The 22,633-nt window shown below is 56.4% G+C and overlaps 1 protein-coding gene and 1 long non-coding RNA gene across 11 annotated transcripts in view; one reads left to right on the plus strand and one right to left on the minus strand.

Annotated features, from left to right (window-relative positions):
• The window catches only part of COL16A1 (collagen type XVI alpha 1 chain), a 50,748-nt gene extending 38,869 nt beyond the window's left edge, over positions 1-11,879 (minus strand). For all 9 annotated transcript variants that reach the window (XR_010940694.1, XM_067725225.1, XM_067725230.1 and 6 more), the window contains exons 1-17: positions 11,739-11,879; positions 10,055-10,161; positions 8,058-8,132; positions 7,833-7,950; positions 6,842-6,965; positions 6,265-6,531; positions 5,566-5,646; positions 5,260-5,385; positions 4,398-4,451; positions 4,073-4,099; positions 3,491-3,526; positions 2,471-2,497; positions 1,321-1,383; positions 1,010-1,051; positions 864-908; positions 732-767; positions 294-356 (exon numbers count right to left, since the gene is read on the minus strand). Coding sequence is in view for 8 of the 9 variants with exons in the window: in XM_067725225.1 (XP_067581326.1) it covers positions 294-356; positions 732-767; positions 864-908; positions 1,010-1,051; positions 1,321-1,383; positions 2,471-2,497; positions 3,491-3,526; positions 4,073-4,099; positions 4,398-4,451; positions 5,260-5,385; positions 5,566-5,646; positions 6,265-6,531; positions 6,842-6,965; positions 7,833-7,950; positions 8,058-8,132; positions 10,055-10,127 (1,257 nt within the window). In the remaining variant the exon portion in view is untranslated. The remainder of the gene's footprint in view (positions 1-293; positions 357-731; positions 768-863; positions 909-1,009; positions 1,052-1,320; positions 1,384-2,470; positions 2,498-3,490; positions 3,527-4,072; positions 4,100-4,397; positions 4,452-5,259; positions 5,386-5,565; positions 5,647-6,264; positions 6,532-6,841; positions 6,966-7,832; positions 7,951-8,057; positions 8,133-10,054; positions 10,162-11,738) is intronic.
• Positions 11,880-12,032: 153 nt separating this feature from the next.
• Positions 12,033-21,860, plus strand: LOC137218428 (uncharacterized). 2 transcript variants are annotated; one of them, XR_010940695.1, is made up of 4 exons: positions 12,033-12,154; positions 12,850-12,974; positions 16,727-16,862; positions 20,966-21,860. It is a non-coding gene; the product is annotated as an uncharacterized lncRNA (long non-coding RNA). The 2 variants fall into 2 exon arrangements; XR_010940696.1 differs by lacking the exon at positions 16,727-16,862 and having other exon boundaries at positions 12,035-12,154.
• The last annotated feature ends 773 nt before the right edge of the window (positions 21,861-22,633 follow it).

Raw genomic sequence — 22,633 nt, forward strand, 5'->3', positions numbered from 1 at the left:
CGTGTAAATACCCAGCTGCCCACCCTCCCTGCCCTGTCCCAAAGGCTGACTTCACCCAGGGCCCCAAGGTCATTAGATGTTAACGTCAGGACATTGGAGGTCAGGGGCTCCTAGGCTGGGAGTCAGGATGCCCAGGGTCTGCCCCCTCCCGGGGCACAGTTCTCCCCTCCCTGGGTCTCTGTTCTGTCTGAGCAGAGTAGTGGGTTAGATTCCGAAGCTTATAGTCCAGCATTTCAGGACCATGTGCTGAGGGACGTGGGGATCGTGCTGAGGAAGGGTTCCAAGCAGCGTACATCTCGGCCTGGCTTTCCTGGCGAGCCCTTGATGCCTCCGTCTCCCTTGTCGCCTTTCTGGCCCTGAAGAAGGAAGAGGCAAAGTGACCGGCGCTGAGAGAAGGGGCTAGAAGAGCCAGGACTGCTGCATCTGGGGAGGGACAACTGCTCTCTAGATCCGTGGTCTCAGCCTCCCCAGAGATGAAATGGCTTCACAGGAGGGGAGACAACAGGAAGAACTGCCACCAGCCAGGCCACTTGCTCAGGGAGTCTGTGGCTTTTCTCTCCAGGTCTGGCAGGAATTTGGACAAGGCAGGAGGACTGGGAGGCTTCGGGAGTACTACCAGCTCTGGGCCCAATGACACCATCCCCTAGGATGACTTTGGACACCTCCCTCCTCCTGTCTGTAGGGTTCGCAGACCTCCCTGGCACCCACCCCTCAAAATCCTGGCCCATTACCTTCTGGCCTGTGGAGCCGGGGAGTCCTGAGGGTCCCTGAGATAAGGAGGGGACACAAAAGAGAGGTGAGGGAAGGAGGGGGAGGCTGGCCAGGACCCCGCTGCCCTGCCCTGTCTCTGGTCCCATACTCACCAAGGCTCCCGACTCCCCCTTCTCTCCCTTTCGGCCTTCTGCACACTGAACAGGGAGATGAGGTGTTGAGAGGGGCCCAGGGTCACCCCTTCCTCAGGGGCTGACCCCATATTGGCCCTAAAGCAGGTCTCTCCTCCAGGCCTTACCTGAAGCGGGGCGTCCGGGGAGATTCGAACACAGTCATTGCCCTAGAGGTAGGGAGCAAGGGATCAGCCTCCTAGGGGAGCCATCCTAGACCTGTTTTGAGGAGGATGGGCCCAAGAATCCCATAGTCGCAGGTGCCCCTAGAAGATACAGGTTTCCGCACACTAACCCCTAGAGAGACCCTGTCCCTCATCCCCTGTTTGGACCAGGCTGCAGGTTTCCATCTGAGATGATGGGATGATGGCTCACATTCCGGCCCAACCCCAGGGCACAGGTGGGAACGTTCTGCCGTGGACGTGGCCGGGGCACTTACCCGGGCTCCCTTCTCTCCCTTGGGTCCTGATGGACCAGGCAGGCCCTGCTCACCTTTCTCTCTCTGTGGATGAGACCAAAGCAAGGGCTGGGACCAGAGGAGCACATGAGAGCCTTGAAGAAGCTCTCCCCATCCTGGTCTTCTCCACGCATCCACCACACACGGGTGTGTAAGTGAGCACAGCCCTGCCCCAACCCCCCGCCCCCACACACACAGCATATGGATTCCATACGCACTCATCCGCCTGTGCCTCCCACCCCAAAAGACCATATCTGGCAAATCCGTAGTTTCAGGCAGAAGGTATCTCTTCTCCCACACTCCAACCCAAGCACGCTAGCTCACACACAGCACACCCAGGGGCACAGGGACACATGTGCGTGGACACACACATGTGCAGTGGAAGACACCCATGATGGTGAGTGTCAGGCTGCCCGAGTTCAAATCCTACCTCCACCGCTTACAAGCATGTGTCTCAGGGCAAGTTATGTGAACTGTCTGAACCTCAGTTTCTTCATCAATAAAATGGGATTCATGTCAGCACCTACCTCGAGGGGCTGCGGTGAGGAAGAAATGTGACACTGCAGGTGAAGTGTGCACCACTTACACGCACGCGGAGGGGCTCCAAGAATGACATTATATACTCACAGGCACACAGGAGTGTGCAATCTCACACTTGCACATCACCCACAAGCTCTGTGATCCTGTCAGGCCCACAGGTATATGGGTTCACCCCCCTGCACATGTGCAAACATGTATCCAGACATGCACGTAGTCACACACATAGACACACACACACAAAATCACACCAGTCACCCACGTGGGCACAGCTGGGCCTCGGTTTTCCCTGAAATAAAATGATAGTACCCACCCTGCAAGATGCCTGAGGGGGTTCAGGAAGGTCATGGTGCCAATGGGTGGCCCAGTGCCTGATGCACAGTAGGCCCTCAGAAAAGGGCAGTTCTTAACATCCTCTCATCCACACAACCCCCTACTCTCTCCAACACACACACACACACACATCTAATCACCCCACATATACGCAGGCTTGGGTAGCCCTGATATATACACACAGCCAAGGGGCCACATGCCGTGAGATGGACTAGCATCACTGAAGAGGACAGAGGTGGCCTGTTCTCCATCTGGGACTCACCTGGGGGCCAGAGGGACCAATTGTGACCTGAGGGGACAGATGAGAGAGGATGCAATCATCTCAGGGAGGGAGAGGAAAACAGAGGCCCAGAGAGGGCAAGCAGTTTAGCCAGGGTCACACAGGGGTGGCTGAACCAACAGCCCGAACCCCAGCCCCTGCTCTGTCTCCCAGGCCAACCAGCATGCTGATTTTATTTCCCAAAGCTGTCAAACTTACGGAGGGGTTTGACCTACCTTCTCTAACCTGCCTGGCTTTGGCTAGCTCCACCCCGCAGTTGCTAGGATAACATGGCTGCTTGGTTGCCATGGTAACCCCTGCATATCTGGGAACCATCAGCTTTACTGGATTTGGTGGAGGGCAGGACGGAAACAGGGGAGGTCAGCAGAGGGGGCACTTCCTGATGTCCCCCAAGGCCAGGGGCTTAGAGCTGAGGGGAGCGGGGGCTGTGCCCTTTGTGGATCAATGCAGAATGTCAACTCAGAATGTCAGGCTGTGGGAAAGTGGTGACTCATACTGCCCACGGAAGAGACGCAGTTGGGTACCAGCTGGGCTCGCACTGAGCCCCTTTCCCTTGTCCTTCTGGACCCCAGAGGGAGGATGGGCCAGGACCAGCTAGAGAGGGATAGGAGGGGAGGCCCTGAGCCAACACGTGGTTTGGGGGGCCATGCTGGGCTGTGCCACCCTGAGCCAGCCGTTCCCCTTCTCTGCCTCTAAGATGACATGGGAAGCCTTCCAAGGAGAGCAGGCCTGAGTCCTTGAGGGGAGGGCCAAGCTGGGGTCAGCACCCAAGGCTCTGATTCTGCCAGCCGCCACCCCAGCCCCATTCCACCCTGGAGGGGCCCTGGCTCGGTGGGACTGCGGGTGTGGGTCAAGCCCAGCTCTGGGGGGCGGGCAGGCAGAGAGTGCGAAAGTGCACAAAGACCCCCTTGTCCTGAACCAGGAAGCCGCCAAGCCAACCTCTAGGCCACGCCCACTCCCAGGTCCCGTCCACCCCACCCAGCACACTCTCTCTTCACTCACGTTGCTCTCCCGGGCACCATGGACACAGGGTGGGCACTGAAAGGGAAGAATGGGCCTGGAGGTCAGGTCTGCGAGCCCAGGACCAGCCCCCTCCACCCCACTGGCCCCCTTACAGACACCAAGAGCATCACAGGTGTCTGGGTGGAGCTGAGGAGCATAAAGATGGAAACCCTGCCAAACAGGCCTCGCCCCTCAACTGCCACCGACCCAGAGCCAAGCCATTTCTCAGATGAGGAAACTGAAGCCCAGAGAGGAATAGCAGTGGGCCCTGGGTCACACAGCATGCTGGAGCAGAGTGAGGCCCAGAATCCAGGGTCCCATGGCCAAGGCCTGGGCCCTCTCCAAGATACCCGTGGCCATTTGCTGCCAACTCAGCAGGAGTGCCCAGGGCTGAACACCCCGCTCCTAAGGAGAAGCACAGGCAGACAGGGTCCAGCATCAGGTCCCCAAGGAATGCTGGGAGCTGTGTGGTCATCCCACACCCCCATGCCCAGGCTCCAGGGCACCAAAGCCTTGTCTGAAGGGCTCATGCTGGCACCTTTCCAACCAAACTCTTTTTGCCAGTCTAGATGGGAGGCTTACCTCATCCACTGCTGTCTCCTGGTGGACCTGGGAAGAGGGAGGGCATGAGAATGGGTGGGGAATGGAGGGGACAAAGCACTGCTTCCAACACCCCTACCCAAGAACCACCAGAAGCGGGTGCCCTAGATAGTGCCAGGTACTGTCTGTCTCACTCCCGTTCATCCTTCCTTCTCAGAGCTGGCACCTACGAATCCTAAGCTCTGTCCAGGAGAGTGGGGGCAGGTAGGAAGAGCATGGGTGGAGAGTCTTACTCAAGGGGTTTACGGAGGGCAGGGAGGGCAGCCTGAGGCCACTGTGGGCTCCTCCGCCCACGCACTGTCTCTACCTTTGTTTCTCTCTCTGCCTCCTGGCTGATTCTTCCCGTCAGCTGGGCGTCCACCTGAGCAGACAGAATAAGGAGGGAATCTTGAGGAGGGGGCAGTTCTGGGGCCCACACTAGACAGGGGCCCCCAGGCAGGGGCATGGACCCCTGGGATGCCTCAGCCTGACATCCGGCAGTTCCCAGGTCATCAAGAGCCTACTCAGGCCCCTGGCACCCCAACAGGCCCCCCGCCTTCCTTTTCACCCCACCCACGTGATGTCGGAGAAAACAAGACCACGAATCAATGGGATCCTGTGTTCCTGCAGCCAAAAGCTGGGCAAGATGCCCGGCGGGCAGGGAGGCTGCCCTGCCACGGTGTGGGGCTACGGGAGGCACTGGGCTTCCCTGCCGCCCCCGAAGAACCTAAAGCGGGCAGGGCAGCTGGCCATGGTGCTGGGCATGGAACCAGCCTGGCACTTGCCCGGGCTGAGCCCAGGACAATGAGTGAGCCCCAAGGCAAGCAGTGTGGCACCCGGCCTCTGACCCCAGATATCCCTGTCCTGGAGAAACTGCCTTTGGGTGCCAGCCTGGTCCTTCCCTCACTAGGGTCTGGGACGGTAGCAGTGAGGGTGTGGGTAGTACCAGAGCTAGATGGGCACAACTCTCAATGCCAGCAGGCAGGCGGGCACAGGGTATTACAGTGGGCTGTCTCTCTGCCTACCAGAATCCAATAGGGGTGGGAAGCAAAGAAGCAGGGCTTCCAGTGCCCTCCCTGCCCTGGGGCACATGGTCAACTGACCCTGGGGGCAGGCCCCAGTCAGGTCAGGGGAGGGGCAGGCCCACTTGTGCCTGTCTATGCCCATGTCTGCCTGCCCTGCCTACCCACCTTGCTGTTTTGCGGCTCCTCCAGGCAGAAGCAGCGGGTGTAGACCTTGCCCTCAGTCTGTGGATTGATCTCGATGAGCTCATTGCTTTGGGTGTCCCGGCGGGCCTTGGAGGTCTCTGGGGGACACTGCCCAGTGTGGGGGAAGGGTTGGGGTCAGTACAGAAGGCAGACTCCCCCCACCCCACTTCACCCACTCATCATCCTAAGATCTCTAGGCATCGCCTTCCTGGTCCTCCATCTCCAGCACACTGTGTCCCTGGACAGTGCCCCAACCCCTCCCAGCTGTGCTGGGGCCAGGCCACTCACCCCTCCCGGCAAAATCTCACAGCAGCCCTCCTCCAGCACAAGATCCGAGTCACAGTAGATGTGTGCCTGCTGAAGGTCGAACTGCAAGGGACACACAAGTGTCACTTCATTCTAGCAAATAGCTCTGAGTCCTGGACCCTAATGAGGCACAGAGATGGCTCCATCCCAGAGTTTGCCCTCAGAAGGTTTCCAGTCTGGCCTGAGAGACCATCAAGAATACAGCTGTCACAAAAAGCAAAACAAAACTATACACGAAAGAAAGAGGGAGAGGGGGGAGAAATGTTCGCTTTGGCCCAGAGGAAAAGGGGAAGAGGAGATTTCATTCAAGCTGGGCCTTGAGGACCAGTAGATATTCAGCAGGTAGGTATACAAGGAAAAGCATTCCAGGCAGAGGTAACAGCATAGGCAAAGGCTGGTGGTGTGAAAGTATTAGGTGAGATGGATGTCTGGGATGGAATCAACCAGAGCAAAAGCTGCATGGAAAGATGGAACAGAAGATGCTGCTGCAGTCATTTATAGGGACCAGATCATGAAAGACCTTGAATGCCAGGTTAATACGTTCAGGCTGCATCTGGAGGTCAATGGGGAACCATGAGAGGATTCTGAGCAAGGGAAAGTCCTGGTCAGATATAGGTTCCCGGGAGCTCACTCAGGCTCCCAGAAAGTAGGAGCAGAGTCCAAGCCTGACCTAGCACTCACCGAGACAGGTTTGCCCTGCTCAGCATCTAAGCCCAGAAAAACATGGCCCACAGGCTGCATGGGTCGCCAGGGCCCCAGAGGCCGGGAGGAGACTGATGTGCAGTCCACATGCACAGAGGCTACGCGTTCAGCCACGCTCAGCACCAGCTTGTGCCAACGCAGGTCAAAGAGCTGGGGCACTGAGAAGATGCAGGACACGAAGTCGCCATCTTGGCCCCGGGCCCGGAACTCCAGGCTCCGCTCTTGGCTGTTGACTTCCAGGGAAATCTGTGTGGAATCGGGAAAGGCAAGGACAGAGAATCAGAGCCCCCCAAGCCACAGCATGACAAAGGTAAGGGCTCTCAAGCTCATTTCACAGGAGGGGAAACTGAGGCCCAGAAAGGGACGAAAGCTGGCTGGGGTCACAGAGCAATACCTCCTAAGAGGTTGGGATAGGTGGGGTGGGGGTGACCTTGAGGGTGGGCACTGGGATGGAGCAGGGAGGCCCCAGAAATCACAAGCTGGGACAGAAGCTGGTATGGACTGGTACTGCTCGATGGCCAAGAGCAATGGGGGTGGAGCGGGGGGGCGGGCTCACCTGCGGGTACCCATTTCCATCGGTCACTTGAAACAAATACCACGTATTCTGGTGGGTGTGTTTCTTCAGCAGTAGTGTCAGCACCAGGGCAAACTCACTGGGGAGGCCCCGAGGGAATACACGTCTGGGGGTAGAGCAGGGAGGGTGCCTTGAGGCTCAGGTAAGAGACCACCTGCTGCCCACCCTGGGCCCTCAGGACTGTTGAACCTACACGAGACACGCACAGGCAAACACCTCCAAACTGCCACACACATACATATACACATCCATTCATTCTACAGATGTTTCTTGAGGGCCTACTATGTGCCAGTGGTGGGTCTGGCTGCGGGGGGTAACAGGGGTGAAAACACAGAGAAGAGGCCTGTCCTCAGGGAGCCTTCAAGTCTGACGGGGTGATGCGGGAGGTAAGGCCATAAACAAAGGATCCTCAGAATGACTGTTGCACTATTTCATTAGGATTGTGGTAAGTGCTTCCAAGGAATCCAGGATGCCTTGGGGAGAATAACCGGGCCCGGGGCAGGGAAAGAAATACTGAAAAACGATGAACAGGTTCAGCACGACTGGAGCAGCAAGAAAGAAAGGGAACATTTTGGAAGATGAGGCTGGAGAGGTAAACAGGGGCCAGACCACCCAGGGATTGTGGGAGTTCGGACTTCACACGTGTGGGTGCGCGCGCACACACACACACACACACACACACAATTCTCGAAGTTTCCCTCCTCCATCCTGGAGTCCTCATGGTGCCCACAGGATGCAGACTTGTCCTCACCCACTGCTAGCCAGAGTTGGGGAAAGGACACAGGGTGGGCCTGCCAGTCCCCTTCTCTCTGCACACCCTGCAAGGCCCAGGAGTGGAGACCAGGCTGACTCCTGACAGGAAGCAGGATACAATGACCCACGGGTGCCCCTGAGCTTAGGCCCCACATGCAGAGTTGCTGGGAGTGTGGCTGAGGTCAGTACTGATTCCCAGCGGTCACACTGGGGCCTTTACCGCACGGGCTGGGTGACTGAGACCGCTCCCAGTCGCAGGATGAGAGGTCCCTTGGGGTTTCGGATCTTCTTAACGGCAGATATCTTCATGAGGCGGAGTCGGCGGATGAGATTGAAGCCTTTAGGGGAGACAGTGGATGAATAGCTCAGCTGGGCAGGTGAGTGGGATACTGGCCACTCCAGGAAGATGGTGGAGGGGAGACGACAGGATGAGATGAGCACTCACCAGTCACGTTGGTCGATAAGTCGCTTCTGGGTTCCAACTTGAGTCCTTCTTGCTGTGAAGGTGGGCACCGCTCCCCTGGAAAAGAATTGGCAGTGGGGCATCTGGTGGGCTCAGGCTGAGGTGACTGCACAGCCGGGCTCTTGGGGAGCCTGGGGCGGAGCAAGTTCATGTTCCCCACACTGCATCTCTACCCAGGCTCTGCCTTGGGGCTGTTTCACCTTTCGTCTTCTGACCCTGGCTACCCTGGGAGCCAATGCACAGATGGGAAGACTGAGGCCTGGCCCAAGGCTACTAAGTAAGTTCATAGCAGAGCAAGATCAGAATTCCTAGAACCCAAATCTCCCTAGGACCCCCAAGTCAGGGGCCAGGCCAGCAAGAGAATGAAAGAAACTCTGGGCAGGCCTACAGCTCAGATGGGGGTGGGGAGCTGTGTATATACACATGCCCCCTCCACAACATACACCCAAGTGGGAGACAGAGGAGCACTTCAGGGGCAAGGAAACGTCAGGTCCATGCACACTGTGTTATATACCAGTGCATGCACATGTCTGCACATGTGTGAGTTGTAGATGCCTGTGCCACCAGGGATGCCATGTGCTGCTGGTACACATGTTCTCAGCAATGGGTGGGGTTCCACTTTCCACAGCCAAAACAGACAAACAGGCCAGACACAAGTCTGAGTCAACAGATTGACTTTTCACCTGGATAACTACATTATGAAACTGTGAGAAAAGACTGAGGGCCTGAGTGGACCACAAGCTCAAGGAACCCACCAGAACCTTGGGGCTCCAGACAGGGTATATTAAGGGGATAAAGGCTCATGCAGAAGGGGATAGCTTAGTCAGGTCTCCAAAACCCTTAAGGGACAGGTAGGCAGCCATGCGCCTGTCTCTTCTCTAGGGCTGATTGAGCAGAAGTAATGAGAGAGTGCTACAACAGGAGAGATGGAGGCTAGAATCAGAAAAAACCTTTTAATCAATGCAGATGGGGTAGCTGGGACAAGCTGGTGGATACAGCTCCTAGAAGCTGGGCATTGGGATGCCTGGTGGGAAGAAGGAATCCTGGATTCCTAGGCCCAGTGACCCCCCTGGAATCTTTCTGCCCCAGGTTTGTCCAGAAAAACTATCACTGTCTTTAGCATCAGCAGCAGCAAAGGGTGACTCACCCCTTGGCAACGGGCCCAAATTCCTTACAGATGTTGAAATTATCTGCCCCAATCCCCAGGGGACCCGGTGAGGGAGAAGACAGTAAGGCATATATGCAAACATGCAAAAACACATATGTACACACACAACCCACAGACAGTCACATGTACCCCACTCACATCTGCATCTTGGTTTTTCTGCCTCTTTTGGCTGGATTTGGGGTTCTAGGAGTTCTATTTCTGCTCAGACACACAGCCAGAGGGCACCCAGCAGGGCAGGGCAAGTTGCCTGGTCAACTTCCTCTGGCTTTGGGCCCTGGAAAGCTGCACCCTTTGTCCCACCCGGCGTCTGGGCCTTGAGGCGTCCCCTTTATCCAAGATCGCCGTGGAGGAGGAGGAGCACGTGGGCTGGAAGATGGATTCTCCACCAGGGCAAGGACTGGAGAGGCCTGGCCCGTTTGGGGATATGCAGCCTCCCTCTGCAGGGAGAGCTTGCTGCCGGCTCCTGCCCACCACGCCGGCCCCACCAGCAGCTGGGGCACAGGTTGGGTTTATGTATTAGGGTGGGTGGTTCTTCCCACACACAGAGACACAGATGCACACAGCAACTCTGAGATGTAAATGCAGAGAGGCCCAGAGACACACAAATATGTAGACAGAAACACACATCCTCTCTAGCTCACCTCACACTGGCTCATGCACGCAAACACCTCAGGCCACTCTGAACCCAGCCTCTGGACTCTCCTATAAATGCCCACGTGACCCAGGCCCGTGGTCACATATGTGCACAGGACCCCACACCTCAGAGAGGCAGTGGCAGGCCTATGGCACTCTGATCCTCACGTCATCTCACCTGTATCTGCCTCGTGGCTGCAGATAACACAGAGACTGAGCAGCCACAAGCCAGGAGCCCAAGATGCCCACATCCTGGTCCAGAGAAGTCGGCCGCAGCCACAGCACCTGAAAACCACAGAGAGCAGGAAGGTGGATTCCTGAGCTCCCAGAGCAGAATTCCACACGTGGGCAAGCAGCGACCGGCCCATGGGGCCCAGGCGCTGGTACTGGGGTTGCAGGAGGTCTAGCCAGGCGTCAGTCCCCCTCAGAGGCCCAACCACAGGCCTCGGGCTAGGATTTGGGCCGAGGTGATATTCAAAATATTTAACCACCGGTATGGCACGGACACCGACCAGCCAGAGCAGGATGCTGGCTGGAGCGCTGAAAGCAGGTCCAGGCGGCATCTGGCTGCGTCAGTGGACAGTTGGTGGATTGAGGAGAGATCTAGAGGGTCCTAGAAGGCCAGGTCACTCGGGATAGCGAGGACGCTTGAGGCAGAGGCTGTTTGCCAAGACACTTGGAAGTATTTCAGTATTTTATCAACCTGTGCACTGTATTGGTATATGCTAGCCTGGCACCTGGCTAGCCGCACCCAGCTCAGCCAGGCGGCCTTGTCTGGCACCCGCAAGGTCAGGGGCTGACAGCTGGGCTGAGTCTCCTGGAAGGCATCACAGGGTTGATGAGCCAAGGAAGCCTCCCCCATGGGTGCAGTGGGCGGGAGGACAGGTCAACGGGCTCAGGACCTTGTTGCCAACCTCCCCTGCTGCTGGAGGCTCGTCTTTTAGTTTTATTAAACCCCGATGGATGGGCCCAGATAAACCCATGCGGGCTCAGCAAGCGGCCAGCAGAGCCATACATCACCCAGCCTCCCCCGAGACAGGCAGCTCGCTCACGCACACAGTCATGCATGTGTCAGCATGACACACACAGATACACGGGCACAAATACACAGAAACATATTTGTGCCCGTGTGTGCATACAGTCCTACCTGCACACAGGCATGGTCACAGAGACACATGTTCACGGTACACCTAGACACACCAGCTAGTACGTATACACGTGCACACAGCGAGCCTATGACTACCCCTCCATAGGCCCTCCTGTCGGGAAGTTCTTATGCAAGTCTGACCTCATTCCCTCCAGCTGTAAAGGAATTCTGTTTCCCCTCCCTCTGCTCTGGACAGGGAATGAGAGCAGGAAGGACCCCTAGCCTCAATATATTTGGAGATAGGACCCCAATCTCCTTCCTCCTGGGGCAGAACTGCTCCCCCACCCTATTCATCCCCCATTCTGGTGGCATGCACATCTTATCTCTCAAACCCTATCCTGACCTCCCCCTCCTGCCAGTCAGTGGAAGGACTGGCAACTGTGAGAGACATGTGAATGCATGTGAACTTCAATGTGTTCCCTGTCCCCTTCCTGCTCCTGACCTCTCGACTTCACTCCTCTAGCCCCATCCAGAGCAGGGGGCTCCAGGGATAAGAGAGAAGCTTCCAAGGAGATGACCCCATCCATATATGAAGGCACAGATCTGGGGGCAGGGAGAGTCAGAACTGCAATGGAGGTAGAGCTCATCCTGCTTTAAAGAAGGGGACTGAGGTCCAGAGAGGGGATGCCTCCTGCCCCAGGTCACACAGCAAGTCAGGGGCAGAAGAGGCCCTTCAGTCCAGAGGCCCGAGGCAACCCGCTCCGCCCCCACTTACCGTGGCTGGGGATCCCCGCCACCTCACTGTGTAATCCAGGCAGCCCGACGCAGCCAACCGCGGGAAGCAGGGCCTGGGTTCTTCAGACCCGCTGGAAGCTCCTCGATTACTTCTGGCCGGCCTCGGGTCCCCAGTTTCCCCTGTCCTGAGCTTTTGGGGCTGAATGCTGCCCCGCTCGCATGCCCGCTCGCCTGCCGGGGACTGCCGGCCACTCCGGGTGGGGGAAGAGGGGGAGGCACCAGGGGGCTGGGGACTTGCCAGGGCCGCTAATGGAACACAGCTGGACCCGCCCGCCAGGCAGGAGGAGGGAGGGAGGACCGGGAGGGGTCTCCAGCGGTGGCAGAGGCGGCAGGACGCAAGGCCCACTCCTGGCCTGGCGGCGCTCCCAAGCCCATCCCTCCCACTTGCCCCGCCAGGTAAGCGAGCGAGCAAGGCAGGACCCTGCGTGCCTGGAGTTGCCCTGCAAGGGGCTCTGGCGGCAGGCGGGTGGGCGGGGAGTCCGGCCCTTTAAGAGCCAGGACTGGAGCTTGAAGGGCCTCCCCTGTGCCACCCCCTTCCCCTTCCCTCGTTGGGCCGCCAGAAGGGTGGCGGGGCTGGGGGGAGGGGAGGATGGAGACCCTCCTCCCCAGCTCCGCAGCACCCGTGACGTGGCTGCTACCCAAGCCTCCTTGGTCAGCTTTTTCCAGTTTCTGAGCCTAACGTTCCCAGTTAGTCTGTTCTCTGACCGTCTGAACTGGGGGGAGGGGGCCCCCTCCAGGAGTTGGGGTGTGTGTGCACGCCTGGGGGGGTGCTCGCTCGCGAGCTAAATTAACCCCTTCTGCTCTGGACTCAATTCCAGACAAGTGGAACCCAGCGGGTCCCCTTATTCCTACTGACTCCGTGAAGTTAGAAGGGCTCAAATCCCTGTCCTCCGCTCTAGCTTTGTGGTTGTGAACTTACTATTTAACTATGACTCCACTTTCTCATCTGTAAGATGGGATAATGACTGCATATACCTCACAGGATTGTGAGCAGGAAACAAGTTAGTCTGTAAAAGTGCTTACTAAGGGCACAAAAGAGGAGCTCAATAAATATTCACTGTTATTATCATTATTATTGTGAACGCTGGCAGCGGGCGAGGAGGTGAGACTGGACCGGCCCAGCCATGGAGAGGGTGTTGCTTTACACTCAGGAGCCAAGGAACCGAGAGGAATTGAGGTTGGATGAGAGATTGGACTTCTGAGGAGAAGGAAGCAGGTAACGTGTCCAGTTCTGTCCTGAGGCAGGGGGATGATCAAGGTGACCCTCCCAAGGGTCTCCCCTGGAGGCAGCAAACAAATTTCTGGGCCCCAAGGATGAGGAACTATGGAGAAGTAGGTTCAAGAGGCCCTTGAGTGGTAGGAATGCGTGTGGTGGGAGCACCTGGAGTGCCCTGATGGGGGGGTGGGGGCTTCCTGGAGAAGCAACATGGTGGAGTCATAGCCCTGTGGCCCCATCTAGCCAGAGGGGCGGCAGGCCTGGGGTTTCCCGCCTCTGGAGCCCGAGGCGCTGAGTCAGCGGAAACCCGCAACCACGGCCACGGAGACGCTGGCCACTGTGGTCCCTGCGCAGAACTGGCTCAGATGTGGCTATGACAGCGGTGGGGCCTGGGAAGCGCTGAGCTCAGCAGGCGGGAAGTGGAGGGGTGGGGCTTTCTGGGAGCTTTGGCCTGAGGAGTGGGCAGGCACCGGCTCCGCCTGCCCATACGTGCTGCACCAGTGGCGGGCACTTGGGAATGAATAGACAACACCCATAGGTCAGGCTCTGTGCTAAGAACTTCACATAGGCTAGCTCCTTTCATCCTCGCAACAGCCCCAGAAGGAGAATTCTATGCTTACCCCCATTTTACAGATGGGGAAACCTGGAGCCCAGGAACAACTCAACTTGCCCAAGATTGCATGGTTAGTGGATGCTGGGGCAGGGGCCCATGCCAGCTAGGTTGGACCCACAGCACACGCTCTTAACCACTGTGCCATCCTGGGCAACTCCTATATCCTTCCTCCATTCATATCCCAGACCCTCCCGGGCAGGAGGGGACAGCTGGATGCAGTCTAGAAATGGGCCTATGCCCCTTCCTGCCCCTGACACATACATGCACCCATCCAGAAGCGTACAGTTAGATATGTTCTCTCACGACACGTGTATAGACTCCACGTACATATGTAGACACTTAGGTTCACACAGACACATGCACACACTTGATACTCCTCCACGTAAACAGACACACAGAGACACATGTGTGAGCACAGATGAAGCCACAGAAATATATCCCTGGACGTACTCAAACACAGGTGCATAATTTTCAGAATGCATGTACTTCGCACTGCTTTTACTTGGATATGCACACATGAGACATATGCATGCACACACACACGTGTGTGCACAAACATACACATAGAAGCACACACCTGTGCCCACAGGCATAATTCTTCATATATGCAAACAGAAACCTGCAGACCCACAGCACGTACACATGTGCACACAGACACAGCTGGCCACACAGACTCGGCTCCCGCAGAAACCCCGACTCAGACACGTACACACCAATGCACATCCACACACACGCAGGCAGAGATGCTGACACACTTACATGCATTCAGCCCCAGAAAGCCCTGCATGCCAGCAAGCAGGGTATCCCGTGGGGCTGGGCTCAGTGCCCTCACCCCAGATGGCATCGCCACGAGGTAATCAACGCTGCTAATTGCCACCAGCTGCCCCGGAGCCTGCCTGCCGCTGCCGGGCGGGGCTCCCAGGCCTCCTGGGCCTGGGGTTGTGTGCCCAGATGTCGGCAGTGCCAGGGGTCCACCCACCCCATTGTTCCTGCTGGCCACTGGGGAATCCCCAGCTGGCAGGGGCAGCACCTGGCGCTGGCTAGAGTGAAGAGCCAAGACAGGGCCTGGTCCCAGGTCAAGCCCAGGAGCTCCCACCCGGCCAAGCAGAGGTGAGCTGAACTGCCACAGGCACACGTGCACACCTGGGCCCCGGCCTGTGGGCACACAGGTGCAAACACATACACACACGGGCGTATCACACTTAGCCGAAACAGACCTCCTGACTGTTGCCCACAGAGCTGCATCTCCCTGTCTTCCTCATTCTGATAAACACCACCATAGTTCATTCAGACGCTCAGGCGAACAACCTAGGAGTCATCCTTGGCCCCTTCCTTTCCCCTGCCATCCCTGCTCTCCTGTGGATTCTACACCCCAAAAGCAGCCCACATCCACCTACTTCTCCCCGGTCTCACCCAAGCCACCATCCTCTTCTGCCTGGGCTATTGCAGGAGCCTCCCAACCCCCTACTTCCCACCCAGCAGCCAGCAAGACATTTCCAAACCTGGATCCGCTGGCTTCACTCTCCTGCTTCAATCTTCCAGTTTTCATTTCACCTAGAAGAAACCCCCAAATCCTTCCCTTGACCTTATCAAGTCCTTCAGGATCTGGCCTCTGCCTTCCTGTCCAGCCACCTCACCCCCAGAAGCTGTGGTCCCACGGGCCTCCTCTCTCAGTCCTGAATTCACCAAGTTGGTTTTCTCCTCCGGGCTTTTGTACCAAGTCATCCCTCTGGAAGGATTTGTCCCTGATCTTTGCGAGGCTGGCTCTTTGACACAGGTCTCACCTCATAAGTCACCTCCTCAGAGTGGCCTTCCCTGACCACCAGGTCTAGAGGAGCCCTGAGTCACTCTCTAGCACGTGACTCTGTTCGAAATCTCTGCATAGCTCCGGCATTTGTTTGTGTACCGTCTTTCTTTACTAATAAGCAAGAGTCTCCAGGAAGGGCCTTGTCTGCTGGTACCCACTGCCCTGCAGAGGATGAACGCAGAGGATGAATTAGCAGATGAACGCACACAAGCACTGTCTGGGCACTCAGACACGGACAGCCCCCACAGGGGCACAGACATGAATGTTCCTGTGGGCAGAGATACACACACATGCCCAGCTTCTGGGTCCCAGAGGAGAGACTGAGATCAGAGGACCAAGGTCTCCTCTGCCTCCTTGGGTTCCTCTGGGTGTCTCTGTCCCGTCTCTTTGTGACTCCGGCTTGTCTCTTGGGGTGTGCTCCAAGACAGAGAACACGATACACTCAAAGGGCAAATGTTGCCAGAACAAAGAGCTACAGCACTCCTATCACTGTCACAGTGCGACCATTGCAATGTCCCAGAGCCCTCCCAAGCAGCGTGCCCTGTCCTTGTCCCATCCCATATAAGGAAAGACATTTGCCCCGTTTTTCTCCGCTCAGCACATTGAAAGTATACATACTCTGCCCAGTCAGCAGATGACTTAACAGGTTCCCTGGCTATAAAAACAGACAAGCAACCCATGCTCAGGGTCGACTTTCCCTGGCTACCAGGAAGTCGCTGTTCTTGCAGCAACCCTTCTCTTTAATAAACTCTATCTTCCTTACATTCTGCCTTGTGTCTGGAAATTCTTTTCCAGCCTGCGCTCAGACCACGACATCTCTCTCACTGAATCTGGCCTGCTTTCTCTGCATCCGGTTCTCTAGCTCTCTTTCCTTCCTCTCTGTGACTCCGGCCCCCTCTCCAGCTCTCTCTCTTCTTTGTCTCTGTTTCTGTCTCTTCTGTTGCCCTCTGTTTTTGGATCTGCGTCTCTAACTCTGCATCTCCCTCTGTGTCTCGGGTCTGTTTCTCGCACTTTCTGCGTCTTTATGTCCTTATCTCCTATCTCTCTTTGTCTTGGAGCTTCCATGTTCTCTGCTTCTCTTCACCCTGTCTCTTTCTCTCTGTCTCTCTCTGGTTGTGTCTTTGTTTCTGGCTCTGTATGTCTAACTCTCTGACTGTGTCTCTCGTTCTCCCTCCTTCCCTCTCCTCGCTCTAAATCAGCCCTGCCACCATGTCTCCACGGCTCTCTGCATCCCCGGGGCAGGGGGACCCATGTTTCACCTCTGGTGGCAGCTTTATGGTCCCAGCAGGTGGGGCGGTGCTCCACTTTGCTGATGCCCTCCTCCCCCCGCAGGGCCATGGCGAGCTCCACACTGACACCCCCAGCCCTGGCAACTTTGGCCCTGGCAACAGCATTCTTAGATACCCAACAAGGGTGTCTTACTTCAGTAGCACATGACACCAGGCACCTGTTTGGAGCTTCTGGAGAGGTAAGCCCAGACTCTGATGGGCTTTGCAGTAGATGTGGCAATGGTCAGGCAGGTAGACACTGGGGGGAGGAGGCGGGAACGCTCCAGGCATCCTGGACCCCAGCTTGGTTGTCCCCTGGGCTCTGCCCACCTGTTCTGAGGGACCTGTGGAGAGGTGACAGGCACAAGAGCCCTGGATTCCAGACCTACCTCTACCCACTGTGTGCCCCTGGGCCCCAGCCTCCCCACCATACGAAGAGGTAAACCGTAGGATCCCGTGTTAACCCACCTGGTGTGTTAAAGCACCTCAAACCACCTTGACTGATTACCTCGGTAACTCTCAGCCAGGGCAATTTTGCTCCTCAGGAAACATTTGGCAATGTCTGGAGAACTCTGGGTCATCACAACTTGGTGGGGGACACCTCCTAGCACCCAGAGGGTAGAGGCCAGGGGTGCTGCTAGACATCCTGCAATGCACAGAAGAGCCTCGCACAATACAGAATTATCTGGTCCAAACTGCTCTCCCCTGAGGGGAAGATTCCGCTCCTCAGAATTCCCACGCTCTCTGACCTGCACTAAACTCTTAATCATCCTCTGACCAGGGGTGGGGGGGTGCTGTTAGAAGACAGTAGGGATTGATCCTGCCTCTGCCTTTAATAACAGCAGCTAACATTTACTGAGCCCTTTTGAAGTACTGGCCGGCACCATACACAGAGAAACTCATTTTAGTCTCACAACAACGGCAGGAGGCCCAGGCACTGTTACAATCCCCATTCTAAGCCCGAGGAGACAGGCAGAGAGAACACGAGGAATCAGCTCAAGGTTACACAGCTGGCAAGGATGGAGCTAGATATGAACTGATCACTTTGGGACAGACCCAGAGGGCAGAGTCCTCTCTGGAAAGGAGCCCACACAGCAGGGGCCTGGGCAAGTCCTTTTCCCTCTCTAGGCCGCCATTTTTTCATCTGTCAAATGAGATCTACTCTCTCATTTAACCCGGCAACAATTCTAGGAGGTGAGGCACTGTTACCACCACTTCACAGGCTAGAAAGGCAAAGATTCATGATTTAAGTCTCACGGTCATAGGGCTGGGAAGTGGTGGGACAGAGATTTGAACTCAGCTCTGCCTGACTCCAGGGCCCATGACCTTGGTCAGGACACCTGCCCCCTGCCCCTGCCCCCCCAGTCAAGGTGCTATAAAGCAAGAGAGCAGAAGCTCTGGAGCTTAGAGGACTTGGTAAACACAGACTGTCGGGCCCCACCCCCAGAATTTCTGATTCAGCAGAGTTTGCTTTTCAAATAAGTCCCCAGGCAAGGCTGGTGCTACCAGCCCAGGGATCACGTTTGAGAACCCCTGCAACAGAGCATGGTGTTAGATCGCCTGTACCTGGGTTCAAATCCTGGCTCTGTAACTTGGTGGTATCACTTAACCTCTCCCTCGGAAAATCAGAACTACAGCAACATCTGTCACTTAGGGTTTGCTGCAAGGATTAAGGGAGAGAATGGCTAAGAGAAAGGCGCACTCATGCTGCTGGCACCTAGCGAATCTGCTCATAAATGCTCGCCGGCGTAACAATCCCCAACACAGGCAAGTCCCTCCTCCCCAGACAGACTGGAAGCTCCCAGGGTGAAGGACTAAGCAAAGGCCTAAAACTTCCTTTTCTCCTGTCTACCAGCCACCTCCCCAGGTCTGCACAGAGCGGGACACAGAGATGACACCTCAGAACAAACACAGCAGGGACAGTGGGATGTAGCCCACATCTACCAAGGCATCCCAAGTGTCCTATGCCCCGTGGCACAAGGCCTGTGGAGAGGGGTGAGGGTGGAGCACAGGCAGCACTGAAGACCCCCAGATGGACCTGGCCCCTAGCCTTCCTCCAGGCCCTGCCCCATCCCCAATAATCCCTTTTGGGGCAAGAGTTGGCCACGCAAGGCCCTGGTAGGATAGTTTGTATACCCTCACCCAAGCAACCCTTTGGGTACCAACCAACTCAACTCACAGTCCTGTTATGCTGTGCGACCTTTAGCCAATCGCTAGGCCTCTCTAGGTCTTAGTTTCTTTACCTAAAAGTCAAACAAGAACTCAGCATAGTGGTTAACAGTGGCGGCTCCAGCCCCAGAAAAACTGGGTTCAAACCCCACTCCTGCCACTTACTAGCTGTGTGACTTTTGGCAAATCCCTTCATCTCTTAGAGACAGCTTCAGTTTCCTTGTTGGTAAAATGGAATTGTCCACGGCTCACAGAGATGCTGTGAGTGTTACCTGAGATGATCAATTTCAAGCGCTGAGCACAGTTCCTGGAGCTCAGTAGATGCCAGGTATTCCATACATGCGACGAGAGAGTGTAACCTTACCACCACTACAAACACAATCTGTTGGCTGCCTTCCCTTCCCACCTGTCCCTCACATGTTTAGCTTTGAGACTATCTTCACCTTCCTTCCCAATAGGGGCTGAGGAAGGCAGCTGGGAACAGTCTCCCAGAAGGGGTAGATCTGAGCAGAAGCTTGGAAGAGGGAGGGTACACCCCTCCCTGTAATCAATTATCAGCCTGCTAGACTGCGAGCCATAGAAAGCGCTGTTTTTGCTACCATTTTATCCCCAGAGCCTATGACAGAGACTAGGCACTTTATAAATACTGGCTGCAGGAATGAAAGAGGGCCCAGGACAAACTCCCTTCCGTGGAGAGCGGGCCAAGGAGTCCCCTGGGTGAGGCGTGGTGGGGAGAGGAGTCCCAGATTCTCTTTTTGCATGCTCCTCAGACAGTTGGACGCATAAATTCTTTGAAACCTGGAATCTCTGGTAGAGAGAAACTCTGGCTGCTGCCCAGCCCACCTCCTCCCAGCAGTGCCCGGGGCTGGGCTTGGGAGGCCTGACAACCTAGCTGGAAAGGGAGGCTGAGGGGGTGGGCAGGGCAAGGGAAAATTCAGAGTGAAAACCAAACTTTTTCATCAAGGCAAAAAATAAAATCTAAGCTCAGAGAGGGTTTAATCCTGGCTCTGCTGCTTCCTGGTTTTGTTCTCTTCCTTCATCTCTCTGAACCCTTCGTTTCCATATCTGTAAAATGGGGTGATAATGATAACACCCACCCACATGGAATTGTTTGGAGGATTAAATGCGATAATGTATGAAACTAAGCTAAGTCCATAGTAAATGCTGAAAAATGTGTATTATTAATATTATTATTATTGGGGAGGGCGATATAATTCACCAGGGACTCTTGCCCTGCACCTCACACCCATGCTCATCCCCTTCCTATTTACAAAGCTGATTTCATGTAGCTTTGAAAGGTCAATGACATTTCCAACAGATATCAGACTTTTTTTTTTCCCCATTAAGTGGCCTAAATAACAAATAATATGTAAAGAAATAAAACCAACTTGAGTATTGTCAGCCTTGACCATTCAGAAAAGGCTAGATACTTTTGATACTGACAAAGGACAGGTGGTTGAAAGGTGGGGAGAAAAAGCCTGGGACTGGGGAGCTGGCTTCAGGGCCAGGGTCAACCTTGATGCACTGTTTGGCTTTAGGAGGGCCCCTGCCCTTTGCCAGCAAGGAAAAGTTGATCTTAGGGACTCTTGAGTCCCTTCCATTCGCCAAGTCTGAGGCTCTTTACCCTGTAATGACCCAAACATGCCTCCTCCTCAGAAAGGGGAACAGGGTGAGGTGAGCCAGACCCATGCAAAGCCAGGATGCTGCCCCTCCTCTCCCCCGCTCTGGCCCATGTGTTCCACATTCACCTAAGTGCCCCTGTGACCGGGCCCCAACCACCTTAGCTGAGCCCCAGGGGTAGGGTGGGCAGGGCGAATTCACCACACCCATTAATCCTCCTCTGTACATGCAGAAGGGGAAAAAGATAGGTGCCAGAGATGAAAACTAACTTCCTGAGCTGGGACTGAACCCACGTGTAACACCCAACACGTCATTGCCACTTGTTAAAAACTAACTTTTTCGCGAGGGCACACCACCCAGCTTGTGGGATCTTAGTTCCCCGACCAGGAATGGAACCCGGCCGGGCAGTGAGAGCACCGGGTCCTAACCACTGGAGCGCCAGGTAATTCCCGTAAAAAAGTAATTTTAATCATCAGGACGATCCTAAGTATTTATCATTATTCCCATTTCACAGGTGAACGGGTGTCATCCTCAACTTGAGCGCTTTGCAGTAAGGAAAAGAGCCCTAAGAAGTGGCTAGCTAAGAGTCGGAGCTGGGATTTGAATCCAGGGCTACCAACAGCACAGTCTGCTGTGTGATAGGCCCCTTCCTCTCCCCTGGGCTCAGCTGTCTCATCTGTTGAATGGGGATGCTAACTCCGAAACCTCTAAGATCTAAGTTGGGACTTTTTGCTGCTCCGAGCCCAGGTCCCCACCCAGAAGCCTAGAACATCTCCTTGGGCCTGGGCGGGAGAGAAGGGCAGGTGTAGACGTGACTGTCCCGCGGGCGGGTGGGGGATGGGGGGCTGCCGCCAGACACACAAAAACAACTAAATAAATCAGGCCCGGGAACTCCTAATCCTTCCCGGCTGTGTTTGCTGCCGCTCACCCAGCCTGGGCCGCCATCGCCTGGCCAGCTCCCGGGCCTGGGAGGGGGACGTGGCACAGCCAAGAGCGCAGAGTCGGGCCAACAGGATCAGAGCGATGCCAGGCCGTCAAGGCGGCCTAGGTTCCCGAGATGGGGGGAAGGCCCTGCCGGCAGGGTGACTCAGGCCTCCCAGACCCCCTCCCGCGTAGGCACGTTCCCGCGCCTCAGTCTATTTTTAGAGCCGCCTCCAGGCCTGAGCGTTGAGGGGCAGGGAAGGGGTTGCTGGTGGGGATCAGGCGCCTGACCAGCTCCTCCAGCTCGGGACTTAAGCCCCAGGACCTCCAGCTATTCTATCTAGAAAAGAACGGAAACACTTGGGGTGTGGGGAGAGGTGCAGGCCCAGAAAATGCATCCTCCTTTCCCCCGCCTGCTCCACAAGGGCTGGCAGTTCCAGGGAGCTGGGCGCGGCCTCTCAAGAAACGACCTCTGTTAAGTGGGGCCAAGAGCTTCCCGACGGCTGGTCTGTCTGGCTATTGGACTGAGGGCCAGAGCGGGCTGGGCTCCCGAGCGACCGCAGTGAATGGGGCGGGGCGGGGCGGGGCGCGGCGGGGGTGGGGAGTGCTGGGGTGAGGGGAGGATGCTTCCAGGTTCGGGAGATCCCCACCCCGCCATAGGCCACGCTCCTATCCCTCCTTGGGCCGCACCCACGGCCCCGGTGGCTTCCCTGACTCCACCCTAGGCCCCGCCTCCTATCTGGCTCCGCCGGGAGCCAACCTGTATACGGTCCCAAAGGTCCAGGGAGGTCTAGATGCCGGGCGTCTAACAGCCTGGGACTGGAGCTGAGCCTGCCTTTGGGGGCCGGGTTAGAAGTGAAAGGAATGGGGGCCTCTCCCTCCCCCAGCGTGGGGTCGGGGAGAAGGAGAGCGTTGGGGGGGCAACAATGGCGCCATTGACGGGGAGGTCTCTAGGCTGGGGACGTATCTATCTGTGGGAGCCAGGCGGTTTTGGAGGCTGAAGTGGTGGAGGCAGCCCGGAGCACGGAAACACCCCTGTAATACGCGGGCACAGAGCTGCGCGCGGAGGGACCTGGACAGAGGTCTCTGGCCTGATGCCCCTACTACTGGGCCCTAGAGGCTGAGGCCACAGTCCTGGGGAGTGGGGGCAGCTGATGGCCCCAAATACAGCCGCTCTCCTATCGAGTTCAGGGACACGGGGTTTGGAAAGGCCCAAGTGGAGGCCCATCCCACTGGGGGTGAGGGGCAGAGGATGAGAGGC

The sequence above is a fragment of the Pseudorca crassidens genome, chromosome 2 (genome assembly GCF_039906515.1).
Source record: "Pseudorca crassidens isolate mPseCra1 chromosome 2, mPseCra1.hap1, whole genome shotgun sequence".
Taxonomy (NCBI): Eukaryota; Metazoa; Chordata; class Mammalia; order Artiodactyla; family Delphinidae; genus Pseudorca; species Pseudorca crassidens.